At 39.7% G+C, this 14,337-nt stretch overlaps 1 protein-coding gene across 5 annotated transcripts in view; it reads left to right on the forward strand.

The window, feature by feature from the left end:
* The window catches only part of LOC135482533 (unconventional myosin-XVIIIa-like), a 56,885-nt gene that overhangs the window by 22,343 nt on the left and 20,205 nt on the right, over window positions 1–14,337 (forward strand). The window contains exons 10-19 of one of the 5 annotated variants that reach the window (XM_064762632.1): window positions 298–430; window positions 1,804–2,125; window positions 2,274–2,363; window positions 2,621–2,635; window positions 3,219–3,254; window positions 4,666–4,801; window positions 5,543–5,702; window positions 5,885–6,071; window positions 6,386–6,596; window positions 8,773–8,939. In XM_064762632.1, coding sequence (XP_064618702.1) covers window positions 298–430; window positions 1,804–2,125; window positions 2,274–2,363; window positions 2,621–2,635; window positions 3,219–3,254; window positions 4,666–4,801; window positions 5,543–5,702; window positions 5,885–6,071; window positions 6,386–6,596; window positions 8,773–8,939 — 1,457 coding nt within the window. The remainder of the gene's footprint in view (window positions 1–297; window positions 431–1,803; window positions 2,126–2,273; window positions 2,364–2,620; window positions 2,636–3,218; window positions 3,255–4,665; window positions 4,802–5,542; window positions 5,703–5,884; window positions 6,072–6,385; window positions 6,597–8,772; window positions 8,940–14,337) is intronic. The other 4 variants (XM_064762634.1, XM_064762635.1, XM_064762633.1 and 1 more) reach the window with 4 other exon arrangements.

Here is a 14,337-nt window from a genome sequence, read left to right on the forward strand (position 1 = left end):
TGACTTGCCCGATTGGCACCAATTTTATATCATAGGTACATCTAATTCTAACAACCATTCAATGTGTCACCCGGGTCTTCTTTGATTTGACCTACTTTTCAAGGTCACAGAGGTCGAATGTACTGTAAATTGGCCATTTTGGGGAAATTGTAATTGCTTGGACCTACATCAAACCTAACACTACATGACACAAGACCATGCTCTTTATCCATCTTTCCTCCACATGAGGTGAGCACAATGGCCCTGGCCATTTCATTAGATCAGTATTCCACTCACACCTTGGTTTGTTATATTTAGGCACAAATATGAAGGGTCAGTTCAAGAACCCTCAAGCTGCCCAGAGAGCTGCAACACTTCTTGGAGTGGAGGTTGCGGAGCTGGCAAGATCTATCTTCAATCTGGATGTGACCAAGTCTTCAAGAACATTAAGGTGAGACAAAAATATCTAAGGCAATTAAAATATTCAAAATCAAGCTACAGCTGGAAACTCCTAAAGATGTTCTGCTATGTCATTTTATGTGAATCGACTCCATTTTGTTTTGGAAAGTTGAAAAGGGTGGTATGGTCATGATTTGTGTCAGAAAGAGAACGATTAGCAAATTTGAAAATGGAGTGTTTGCATTTCTCTCCCTCCTTGATAGCAGTAGCTGTATCATTATCCTGGTGAAACACTACAGCGGCCTCTAACAAAATTGCAATGTTTTGCTGAACACTTTCAGTAAAGAGGGTCCGTCACTCATCTTGCACTTGATGCATGGACACTCAAGCTTGGACGGGAGGTGAGGATGAGTGTCCATCGAGCCGAAGCTTTAGTCTGTGACCTCGTCCTTGTTAAGTTGTAAATTGTCATAGTCCGTAGCGCTGGAAGTCTTATGTTAGCTTGTGACTTTGTAACAGTGTGGAAAATCGTATCACATTGAGTCCCTGTAAAATGTATTGGTGCATGGCAGGATGTATACACATTGTGAGGAAACATTAGATTGCCATTGTGTTGCTTCCACTTTTTCCCCTTGCAACTCTTGCATTTGTTGCCGTTGTTGTAAACCAGGTTTTTCAATGAGAGGATAAGAATAGCAGTGCCGGATTTCCTTTTGATTCGGTAAGATATGTTGTTGTTGAAGCTTGCACATTTTGATGGGTTTGTGGTAAGCTTACATTTTTGTGCAATGTTCGAACTTTTGAATTTGCTTTGGAATAAAAGTTAGCCAATTTAGCCAAACTTCTACACTACCGGGTAGCTTATTCAAGACTGATGTTAACGAATCAGACCTTTCTTTGCTTCCTTTTTGACAAGCTGTCATCATTTTGACAGTGAAGCTATATTTTCTGGACTATCTGATAGTGATTGATCTGCCAATCAACCTGCAGCTGGTGTGATTCAATCACTTAAGTAGCAATCACTGGTGAAGCAATGAACTGTTGACAGGATTAAAATGGTGTACCGAGTACACTTCAGAGACTATTTGATTAGTTGGCGACTTCTTATATCTTCAGACTTGTGACTGTTGGATGAATTTATACTGTTGCCGTGGTGGGTAAAAAACGAATGCATAAAGTGTGAAAAAATTTGTAAACATTCCACAAAATATATCTTATGAGAAGATATAGATTCTAAAACTTGTTTTGAGTAAGAAATTGAAATTTTACAAACAAACCAAAGGCAAATTCTTACTTGGCTCATTTTGGGCATAACCAGTTCGACTGCATATGTTGTATTGTATCCAGATTGATATTGAGAGTCCTGTTCGGTTTAGCTTCAATTTCAAGGTAATCTTTGTTAACTGTTAATAAATCTATTTCCAGGCCAAGTGCAGCATCACCAAACAAGCCTGACGCTGCAGACAGTAGCCTCTCCCCACACGAGATGCTCGAGGGCTTCCTCTCCGGTCTCTACACCGAAACCTTCAATGCCGTCGTGTCATTGATGAATCGTAGCACCTCTTCCAATATCCACGCAACACGCACAATATATGTCGTCGACACCCCTGGGCTCCAGACTCCTTCAATGTGTGGACGAGAGACGGGTGCAACATTCGAAGATCTCTGCCATAACTATACTCAGGAGAGGATGCAGCTGTTATTTAGTGATTCCACCATCAGGCTGCCGCAGGACAGATATGCACAGGTATGGTCAAGATAACCATCTGAGAGACACTGGCCTCTGGAAGCTTTCCCTTCCCAATGGTGTTTAACCGGTAACTCGGTGCTGAAGTTTTGCAAATTTTCTCCAGTTTTAGATGAAATTATCTAACTGGCCTGTTATTTTCTTGCAGGAAAACATAGAATGTGATGTGGAGCCATCAACTCCCACTCCAGCCCCCATGGTTGCCTTGATTGACAGGCAGGGTACTTCATCTACGCTGGTAGGTTGAGTTGTGTGAGATATCCTGCATTGAAGAATAATCTTGCATGGCCTGTTCAGTGTGTTTAACTGAAATTAAGTTACCGTAATTTTGATGGGGGAAAGTTTAGACTTCACGGGCATTGAATTCTGTGGGAAATATGATCTAGACAACAAATAAATAGCCCCTTCTCTGCAACCATGTATTTCTTTTTAATCATTAGGGCCCTGGAATATGTTCTGAGACCGTGTTGTTAATGTGTTCTTAATCATTTCCAGCAGGGCAAAGAAAAGGTAACTCGACCTATGTCTTGATCCCTGGTCCCCCTGTTTTAGAACAGGTTCACTTTCTCAGAAGTAGTTTGACAGCCTAACACCCACTACTTATTCAGCTGGTTTGCTATTTCATTGTCCTGCTGGGGACAGGTGGGACAGGAAATTTTAGCCTGTTATTCTGGCCTTTCACCTATATATTTGTTAGTGTTTCATAGGTAGATAGTAGATATAGCCTGCTTCTGACCCAATCTGCTTAAGGGAATAAATAAATCGCTTTGTATTGTTTAATTGAGATTTTCAAATGCCAAATTTAGTCTTCCTTACTTGAGAAAATCCCTTGTTATGCCAGTGTACCTCCTGGATCCTGGCTTATTTATATATTCTGAGCTTATTTAGTCTTAGCTAATTTGGTAAACTGTAAAGTCCATTTTGACAAATTAAAATTATATACATGTAGTGCCCCAAACATTAAAACCGAGGTTCAATCAAATAAATACTTAAATCATTTTGGAAACTTTGTGAAATAAGTGTGGACTGTGATAAAATAAGAACAGTCTACATTTTCCACCTTCAATCTCGATGTGATTTGTGTTATCCACAGGAACGAATAACAGAAAGCAGCACCAATCTTTCAAAGGTAACAGTAGTTGATTAATAAATAACCCACCTTGATTTGTTGTTCTACTAATTACCTTCCCTTGTAGATGAATGGCTATTCTGCTTCAGTGCCCTACTGGGTAACTTGTCTGACCCTCTATCCAAGGGTCGTTGGTTCAAACTCCTGCCTGGTCGCCTCTTTGTCCTTCACAGATTGAGCTTAGGTGTGCACTAAATGGACGGCTGCCACTGATACCCCAGAATGCCTGTGTGAAGACCTATAATAGTGACAGTTGTTGTAAAGTGCTTTGGTGCGGAGGGTCTGACCAGGGTGGTCAGTAAAAAAGCACTATATTAAAACCTCCATCATTATCTTTAGATCAAGATAAAATCTAATAATGAAATATTTGTGCTTAGGTTTGGGTCCAAATCCAAAACCTTACACAAATTAAGTCTTCAAATTTTCTGTCCTCTCTGTACCATTCTAACTTTTGCAGAACCTTATCCAATAAAACCATTTCTCCTCTGACCCATATCAGTCTGCCAGTTCAGTTAAAATAACGACCCTCCTATTCACTCGGCTGTCCCAACCCAACCAAATGGCCCTCATATCTCCAAATTCCCAATATCAATCTTTGAACTGATGTATTCTTGAATAGAAGATGGCTTGAAACCATAGTGACGTCAAATTTGGTTGTATGCAACTCCAAAAAATCTGCTATATCTACAGTATAACCTCTCTATTGAGGATGCCCTTGGGATGGACGAATGATGTCCTTAATTTATGAGTTGACCTGATGACCGGGGTCAAATTCAATGGAAAAAGCCAATTAAGGAGCAAATGCAGAATCCTAAATAGAGAGAGTGTCCGTAATAGAGAGGTATTCGCTTAATGAGGTCAGACTGTATCTGTTACAGCCAACCCTCGCTGAGCCAGTATGTCCTTTGTTTTATGGCATCGGTGGTAGTGCGGTTGTAACAACGGATGTGTGATTCGGTTGCTTTGAGCAATGCAGATAACATCTAACAACAAATGCGTTTCTCCGTCTTCGAACTCCTTGACCCTGGAGGCGATCCAAGGGTGAAATTCCTTCCATTTTAACAGCATAGCTTTAAAATTAGAGTAAAGCTTGAATAAACAATTTGAAGTGTAATGGAGGTTAACATTCCCCGCATGTTCCTTTAATCTTGCTTTTATTCACAGACAGTTTAAAAGGAGATTGTGATTCATTTCTGTTTCATCTTTATGGTGCAGTGATATTGGAATGGGGGAATACAATATGTCTGTGGAGTCACCACAGTTGATACGATAAATGTTAAAAGACCTATAATAGACTAATTCTTTACTGTCATTTGTCATGGTTTTCAAGTTCGATACAATAAAGAGACACAGTGATACACTGTATCAGCTTGATAAAGGCATCTACAAGGCTTTCTCATTGCTTTTTCAGGTGCGAGCTAATGCTGATACAAAGGAGGAGAAGGGTCTGTTGTGGTTGCTGGATGAGGAGGCCATCTTCCCTGGTGCTAGCGATGAATCGTTTGTCGAGAGGCTCTTCCTCAACCATGGGGCCAGCCACGAGAGAAGTAAGTTTGGATTTTTGAATAGTTTTAATACTGAGATCTTCAAAACATTTTAAATATTTGGTGATTGTAAACTTTGCTTTGAGAGTGAGCAATTACGTCCTGAATTCTCCTAAAAAACACTTCTGTGGAACGCTCCTCTATGCCCTGTCCCCTTGCTGATGACAGGGAAAAAAAGTCACGTATTCTGTCCCTGAATATGTTCACTTCACATTTCTATTTCATTTCTTTCTGAGGACAAATAATTCAAACCTAAATGGATCCCTAATTTTTATACACAAAGATGAAACATCAGTTTAATGAACTGTGATTGACTAAGATATTTTGAAGCAGATTTTTTTGTAGTCTTGTTGAACTTGCATACTCACCGTGCTTCTTTCTGTCAAGATTTGTTGAAAGTGACACTAGCTACTGACAGAAAATCAATACTGATGTGAACGCAGACGTGTTTTGTGACATATTGGAATTCTCTTCACAACAGATTTTTTTTATCTCGCGGCTCAAGTTTGTCTTTATAATTTGATAGAAATCTCATTAGTATAGATTGCTGTGAGAAATTTAACCCAGTAGGGGTGACTGATAGCATAGCATTTGTTAGAGTTCTCTTAAATTTACTTAGCATTTAGGATTACATGTTGTCGAAGATTTTTGATGTTAGGTGTTAGAGAGCTGAACATTTTCAAAAAAAAAAGGTTTCCTTTCTCAAAAGATAAAACTAGCATTTTGCTGTAATTTTACTTCCAGAGAGCAGCCTGATCCGCAGGAATGCCGATCCACACATGTTTACCTTGAATCACCTGCAAGGAACATGTCCGATCAAGTACAGTGCCAAGGGCTGGTTGAAGGCCTGTCGGGAGAACCCTGTCAGTCGTAACGTATTGGCTTTTCTCCAAGAGTCACCCATGTAAGTCACAAGTCCTTGATATCTGCGATGTTTAGTGTTTTGTATCCAGTGGTGATTTTAATCTTGAGTTTTGAGATGGAGGCTTTAGCTCCAGCATGTAGTGTTAAGGTCTGGAGGGTAAAGAGCTCTTCGTAGTGCATGTAGTGCTTGAAAACAACTTGAGCAAACTATAATACTTACAGGCCATATGTCAGCGAGCTGTACAGTACTCTCCGTGGTCCGATGACTTCAACGTTTAGCGGTTCCATCGCTGGTATGATAGATGGGTCATCCTCGCTCAAGAGGACGTCAAGTCTTCGTCGCTCGTTCGTCAGTGGTGCTGCCAGTCTTAAACGACGATCCGTCGGTGTTCAAGTAAAATATACTCTGGTAAGTTAGAAATCAATGCTACCACCTTATTCAAAGTAGAATCCCAAAAGGGGGTGGATAATCTTGCGGATGATGTGCCAAAGTTGTGATCTAAACATCAGAGGTTTTTGCCCAACACAGACGGCCTTGTTTGTGATCTTTGGCAAGACACCCTACCCCATTTGCGTCATTCCTTGTACCTTAGGCAAGCCAAAGATCCCAGTTTTGGGATAATAACCTGCTATAGACTCTTAATAGCCTAATGGAATATACCTGTCTGATGTGTCATATGTTTTAAATTAATACCTACAAAATTTTAATGTTGCCTATTTCAGGATTCGATCATGGACCAACTTCGCCGAACCAAAGTGCACTTCATTCAGTGTATCCTTCCACAACCAAACGCTGGACTCTGTGATCTAAAGGGTTCCATCCTGTCTCCAGGCAAAGCTCAGCCTATGGAGGATCTGATGATCAATGTTCCTCTTGTCCGTCTTCAGCTGAGGGGTGCGCAAATACTTGATGCTGTCAGGATGCATAGACAAGGTAAGCATTCAGTTTGCAGGAGTTTTAAAGATCTTCAAGCGAGGTTATTGGAAAGGTCGCACTGGTATTCATCTTTAAAGAAAGTCAAATTCTACTTATGTAGCTGTAGGAAGTTTGCAGCTACAATATTGCATATCCCAACTTTAGCTTTCTGCATTTCGGTTGGTCTTTATTGATGGGATTAGGTAAAAAATGAATTTATCCCCACTCGGAGACATCCACATTCCGATATGTTGCTGTAGATGACATCTATGACAGCCGCGAGATACATCTTATCACAGATCAAATATGATCTCATTGATAGCCGGGGGATGTGTCGTATCGCAGACTGATATATTGAGTATGCCCTCATTAGATTCTGGGCCAGATAGCGTTGCTCGCAACAGGAAGTCGTTGCATCTGATGTGAATGCTAAGTGCTATTAGCGAATGGCTGGCGGGTCATTTCATATAATAACATGAAAATGGAGGGGATGTGTCTTTGAGGAGATATAGGTGCTAAAAGGAAATTATGAATTACGCTGATTGGTCTGTCCATCATTGCGGGAAGGTGACAGGCTGTTTTAAGGAATTGATACTGAGCAGGAGGTATGGTGGTCTCCCCAAACATCGCGAGGGTGAAGTGCGACAGCTCCACCCCAGCTGTGTTTGACCCATCGAAAGAAGGGAGGAGTACCCCTCATGAAAGCATTTTCTACCCTCCCCCTCTTAAAATATTTTGTATGAAAATGATAGAGCAAATGTGCATGATGCCAACGTGCGTGACCTGTTTAAGGAAATCAGATATATCCCACTCTTCAATGCTCCTTCCTTCGCAATAAAAATTCTTACTGCACCTTTGAGTAAGATAGAAAGGAAATCCCACCTAGCCTCAGGCTTTTCCTCTCAATACCAATTGCAAATACTGCGTGTGATCTATTCACCAAATTGACACATGGGCCGTAATTTCTGCGATTTTATAGATTGCTGGTATGACCTGATCAGCGTCCAGATGAATTTAGTATTGACTGTTTGGTTAGGCGAGCCGGGTAACTGTTTATTTGTAGAGCTCTTGGGGAAAGATGGGCAAATGTTAGCACTAATGATACCATAAAGTATGCAATAGTAAAAACAAAATGCGATTGAGCAAATGTTGGAGCAAACAGTACCGTGAAATAAGCGCTCCTTAAAAAAAGATGCAATTCTTTTTATGTCGGTGAAAATAGAGTACAGATTGCCTGCTTATAACCCGTTGGGTCACCACATCAACTGGTTTAATAATTTATATCTAATGGTTGATATGCAGAGCCTGCATTTGAAAAGTCAGCTCGAAGATTTGTTGCTTATTGTTGGTATTTAGTTAGGTGTTCCACCAAGATATTGAGGTACAGAACATGCAAATTTGTCTTGTGAGAGTTATCTGGGATGTTAAAAAGCCTTCAGAATAATATTTCGAGTTCATTTTCCAATGGGGATTAAAAAATCCAGCATACCCAAGCTTTTGCATGTGTCTTATAATTGAGTAAAAAGACAAAGATTAAAAGGTTACACAATCTTTAGGTCACAAAATCAAAACACGAAAGGATTGAAATCTTGAAAGTGCAAAAATATTTTTGGATTACAGAACTGTCGATAAAATATCAAACGGGCTGTCAATTCTTCCCAGCAATCTGTTTATGATAGATACCTGAGTCGGTGAGTCTGTGTCGCCTAATGTGGATGATGATGAATTGTAAGGAAATTGCTCCGGGCTGACCATGGCTGTGACTGGATTACAGGATAGACCAGTTTGTCTGTAACGAGAGTTCCTCGCCTACCATTAGCTCTTTATATCGCCAATTGGTATTCTAGAGTAACGGATGAGGCAGATAAGAGTAATGCTTTAGGATGAGGATATTTTGCAAGGCGAGTGAGAGATTACAAAGAGGGATTGGCTCCTCTTTGTATTGGTTGGGGCTACTTGCTTATAGCTTTGAGTCTGTGTCTCCACACTCCAAGTAGCACATTTACTTCTTGCGTGTGCCCTTGTGAAAACCACTTTGTCATTTGCATTAGGTCATTGTTGGTCAATATGATCAACTTCACATTCACTTTTCTTCTTCATCTTCTGATGCTCTGAAACAAAAAAGGCTTCAGTTAAATTCAATCTTATATGTTATGCTTGAGTAACAGATAACCCTAACACTTTATACCTTCAGGTTATCCTGATTACATGTTGTTCCTTGAGTTCCATCGCCGATACGAGATGCTGTCCTCGACGCCCTTGAAACATGCTGGTCAGGTCCTTGATGAGAGACATGCTGTAGAACAGTTACTGAACATCCTTGAGGTTGAGACGAGTTCCTTTAGAATAGGCTTAAGTCAGGTAGGTGTATGACGTCTTTTTTATGCAAAACTTCATTACGTACAACTAGCAGTGATAAAAAAAAAGAGTTATGGCCTTCAAGAGTCCTTCTTTGTTGAACGTTGAGAGCTGCGCAGCTTTGACTGATTTCATGGGTGACAAAGCACCAGCTGATGTACCATTAGCAGTCAATGTGAGATTTATTGATCTCCATTACTTCCCATTAGTTCACCGTTATTGTCAGAGATACCAGTGCTGCCATCCATTGATAAATTGTGGAACTGATATTCTTGTGGCGGTTTGTGGTGTTGATGTTAGTCTGATGTTTTTGTACAGTTTTATAGGAATATGAAACGAATCGGTTCTTAACCCAGTAAATAGGTGGCATCGCATATTAGATCTTTAAAGGATGAGTCCAGGGACTGCGGCTCCGAGCAGATTCAATGCGTCACGTCCTGATAAACGGACTGTTGCATTCACAACATGCCTCGAGTGATGCCAATGGCAGTACCTCAGAGGTTATCGCTGTCAATATAATGTGTTGTTTAATTGACACTCCACCACTGACATGCTGTCATGATTCGAGTGCTCCTGATTAGTGGGACATGTTAGTTGAGCTTTACTCATATTATCACATAATTGCCTGCATGTTGCTCTATTGATGGTTTGACTACATGTACATGATGAGAATACTGTCAAGTTCTAAAATGTTTTTGGTGAGGATTGCATTCAAACGAACATAGCCATTTTAGTGGTGAATGAGGAGAAGGGTTCACCTTGCAGCTGTGCTTATGGCAATATCTCTTTCCATGAGGGTTATAACAGAGACATTGCCATTACTGGTACATGTGCTAGTTCTAGAATATCGATTCACTTTGATATGTGATAGTCATATGTAGTACTTTGATAAAGTAATAGTAACACTTTGAATGCAAGTAATAGTAACACTTTGAATGCAAGTAACTTGAGAAAAGTAATAGCAACGTCTTTGAAATGGTAACAATTCGTATTGAATAATAATATTTTGATAAGAAATTATTTTTTCTGTGGCAATTTGGATAACCTGGTTCTTTTGAATGGAGAACAATTCTATAGTTATTCAGCGTGTTGTTTCAGTTTAACCCTTTAGTGAATGTTATTTTGATTCGCTGCCGTGTTTATGACAAGAGCCAGAGGACATACCAGTTAGAGCAAGAAGAAGAAATCACCTTGTGATGTCATTGAAATCTGCTAATCCATCTCTTTGAATCATATTGACCTAGCACCCGCAAGTCATCAAGTAAGATTATCACTCCAGTCAGCGCAGATGGTTTGAAGTCCAAGAGAAACAGTTTCAACATCACTTGCCTGTAGGAGCTCTACATGCTACACAAGACTATGTGCAGAGCTGTTCTGAGATTTGAGGGAAATCTGCAAGTGAAACATTCTGCAGGTCCATTTCATGCGGTGATGGAATATATTAGCTTAACATTTTGTACAACACGGTTTTACACGATGTGTCAGATTTAGCTGCAAACTCGAGATAAAGCCAATCTTAATCAAGTTGTTCTGGATGAGTCATTGGACTTAGAAGGACGACTCTCTGGGGAAGGATCATATTGTCTTCTTACATCTCCCTGTTGTCGGATGCTGCGAATAAGACGTGACATTTGTCACTGTGATCATATGTAATTAAAAAAGACGATTTGATATAATTGTATTGGCTTCAGACAAGAGTGGAGGTTTTTATGTTGCATTAACTGGCCAAGAAATGAAAAGAAGTGTTATGTGGCCTTCTATTAAAATGAATCGTGTGGAGTCGAGCCTTGTTTAAGGAGCAGTATAGCTTGCTATGCTAGTGCTATGCTAAGTTTGCCATGCATGCTGGAATCTTGAGTCAGGTTAAACCCAATGCAAATGAAGTTTTCGTTTAATTTACAGGTTTCAATTTTGTATTGGTTTTTGATCTATGGCATAAAAAGGTTTAGGATTAGAAGAATGCTTTGGAAATGAAGCGTGCAGTTCTTTTCAAAGTGTTCAAAGCTTAATTAGTGCAATAGTGTTGAACCTTCTGTAGAGAAAAGAATCTTGGATTGTGGCCAGGACCCTCCTGGGTGTCTCATTTAGCGAGTTTTTATTATCCCAATGTAGGTGACGTTTAGAGCAGAATGCACATAAAATATCTCGTCAGGGGGCTTTTCTTTGCTGTGAATACTGTAATTAATGTTATCTGGAATGTAGGTTCGTGGAGTGAGATTCCGAGATTTACATATGGAAGGATTGTATTTAAACATGCAAGCCTGCGTGATCTGTGCTTATGACGGTATCAATGAGGATAATTGTCTGTCTTCATTTATGCAAATAAATCCACCGATTCGAAACAATAGCATGTATGTCAGTTTTGTGTTAAATATTTCATTCTGTGTACCATAGTCCTGATTTCGGATATACTGTCCTCAGCCTCGGATTTAGAATTTGACATATCAAACATGGTCACGACCCGGAATATGACATTCCACCCTGATTATCTCATAGAGTCTGGTGGCGGTGATTTGTGTCCCTTCAGCTTGCTTGGAATCGTGTCTTTTGATGATGTTGTGTCCTCACATCTGGATCTTGCAGATTTGCATTTTGGAGTTTTGTTCATGATGATGTCACTCTGTTCCGAGCATAATTTTGAGGTTGAGTGCTCTGAAACAAGTGAAAAAAAAGCGTGTAAAATCCATTGCGTAATTGGCAAGTAAATCTGGGTTTAATGGGGCTTGCGTGTCTAGCTATTCAGTAACCCATGCAGTCATGATAATCACTGTACTCAACCAATGGCTCTTCATATATCGCCGTTAGAATTCTCACGGTAGAGTCGATTAGAATTTATCACTTCTGGCTGATGTAGTGTCTATTGTTACAAGCTCCTAATCAGCGCTAATGGAATTTCTCTTATCTTACAAGCCACTCGAAGTGAAATGTTGAGATATCGTTTTGCGGTAAAACAAAGGAGAGTGTCTCTGTTGACTATGGATCTTGACGGCGTACATGCATATTAATGTGATGTCTTCTATTGGATAATTCAAGACCGCAGGATATATTCCATTAGTACGATTACAACCTGACACGAACAGTACAGGGTATAGGGTATAATGATTGTTTCGTAAGGAGGAATTGCCATTACATGTTGGTCAGTCTGGTGTGGTATTATTCTTAAGGATCCTGGATTTAGCATGCTTCATCGAGCCTACTGCTATGATTTCGAGCAGAACACAGAATCCTCTTGCATTTTATGATGTGCGTGATATGTATCAGTGTTTCTTGACACCCTCAGGAACATCAGCTTCAAAGTGATGATCGGATTTCTTCTTCGGCATTGATGAAATTTATCTTTGTTCACTTCGCTGGAAAATGTATTAATTCAGGGAGAAATATCTTGGTATGTTTTATAATCAATATAAAAACCTTTCTCATGACTTCAATACGTGAATGCTTGTCAGTATTTTTTCCCCGATCATCTATCATCAAAGGACATTGATGTGGATTGGATCTATCTTGATCATGCTCGGTGGTACTCAAAGTCAAATGGAATGATCAGATGAGACAGGCTTTCAATTGTGGATGGCAAAGGGATGCTCTGACATGCCCGGCTCTTGTTTGATTGTACTTTGTTCACGACAGATCACAGGATTGACTTGATATTTACTTTATGGGGACACAATGGCAAAGGCATGAGCTGTATGACAGTTGATGGTTTGATGGAATTCGAGCTATCACAAGTCTGAGGTATTGTCCTGTTTTGATCAAGTTTGCAACAGGCTCTTTTGATAGGAACTAGGTTGGTCATTGTGTCTTCTAACTTGCCAACTTACTTACAGACTCTTTTGTTTGAAGTTGCCTGGTTTTCTGATATCGGTTGTTGTGAGTTTATGCATCCAACATGTGCCAAAATGTGATTCATAAGCATGAAGGCTTCAAATCAATTGTTAGGTTTGGAAAGGTCAGGATTGGTTGACATTGTCAAGATGTGGTGTTCTTGGTATTCAGTTGGAATCTCAATCATCTTGTCATGTTGATTTTTGAGAATGTGAAAGTGGAATTTCTGTTGACCACCAAAGGAGACAACTGCTCATGACTCTGTTACTTTGCATTCATGTGCCATTGCTGAGGAATTTTATACCATATCAAGGGAGTATGATTGAAAGGTTATGATCATGAATATGAAAATCTTGCGATGCAGATCGGTGATTTGGGAAAGTGTAATGGGAAAAGAATGAGAGTGAAATTTGAAAAGGGAGAAGTGGACTATTGGATGCAGTGGGAAATGGGGCACCACATGAGAACTTAGAATTGGAGTAAATATTCTCTGACTGCTTGTGTTTTAACTACACCACTTGTAATTTAACCAAAAGACCTCAGCCTTGCCGCTTTAGATCTTATGCATCTTACGTCTAATTACCTATTCTCATCTCCGTACTGAGTGTTTTATACAGATAACAAACATTGCAGTGTTGGATATATCAATACTACACAGATCTTGCCAATTATGCAAAGATCCTAATTGCCTCATTCAGTAATGATTATTAAGTCGGCTAATGAGGTGTTATTGATGCATGGTTATACCCTATCCAAGTAAATAACCATCATCGTTGCATCATGTTCGGAATGGAGAAGTTATGGGGAGACAGTGAAATCTGATATGCTTGGAACATTTACCGTTCGAATTCATCTTACCATTCAGTTGGATGCTTGGAATGAAGTAGCGTATGAATGTTTAGTCCATATTCCTCGGACCGAACAATGAAATTTGAAATATGCTTTGATAGGTGCTTACGATCATGAGGCATGATATTTCTCGGGCATCCAAACAGTATGTACTGAGAATTCATAACAATTGTTACCAGCGAGGGATGTTTCCATATTGCCAATTTAGCTGGAATGAGTTCAAAGGACTGCGTGTTCTGAGTGATTAGATCACACTCTCTTCTAATGGATGGATACTAGGTTTTTAGGTCACACTTTCTCTCAGTTGATACTAGGTGATTGAAGGTCACTCATCTTCTGGTGGATATATAGGTTACTACAACTTTAAATGGATATCATACTTTCTTAGATTTTGATACCAGTGATCAAAACTTCTTCCAGTGGATTCTAGATTATTTGTTCTTGTGAATTGGTAGTGGAAAATACTAAGTGAAGAGGTCATACTTATTTCCGATTTTCTGGTCCAGGAGTTGAACTAGGTCATGTAGAACAGAAGTTTATTTAGAGTTGGTTGTTCATGGTACATGTTTGACTACTTCAGATGAATTTTTTTCCCTTCCGAGGTCTGATATTGTCCTTGAAGATTTCGTGATAACATTGAAGGATCTCAATGATCATGATACTTTTCCGTTTGTGATTCTAGAGATCTAACGGCGTGTTCAAGCTTGACAACAGAATGCATTGTGTGAAT

Source organism: Lineus longissimus, chromosome 2, assembly GCF_910592395.1.
Source record: "Lineus longissimus chromosome 2, tnLinLong1.2, whole genome shotgun sequence".
NCBI lineage: Eukaryota > Metazoa > Nemertea > Pilidiophora > Heteronemertea > Lineidae > Lineus > Lineus longissimus.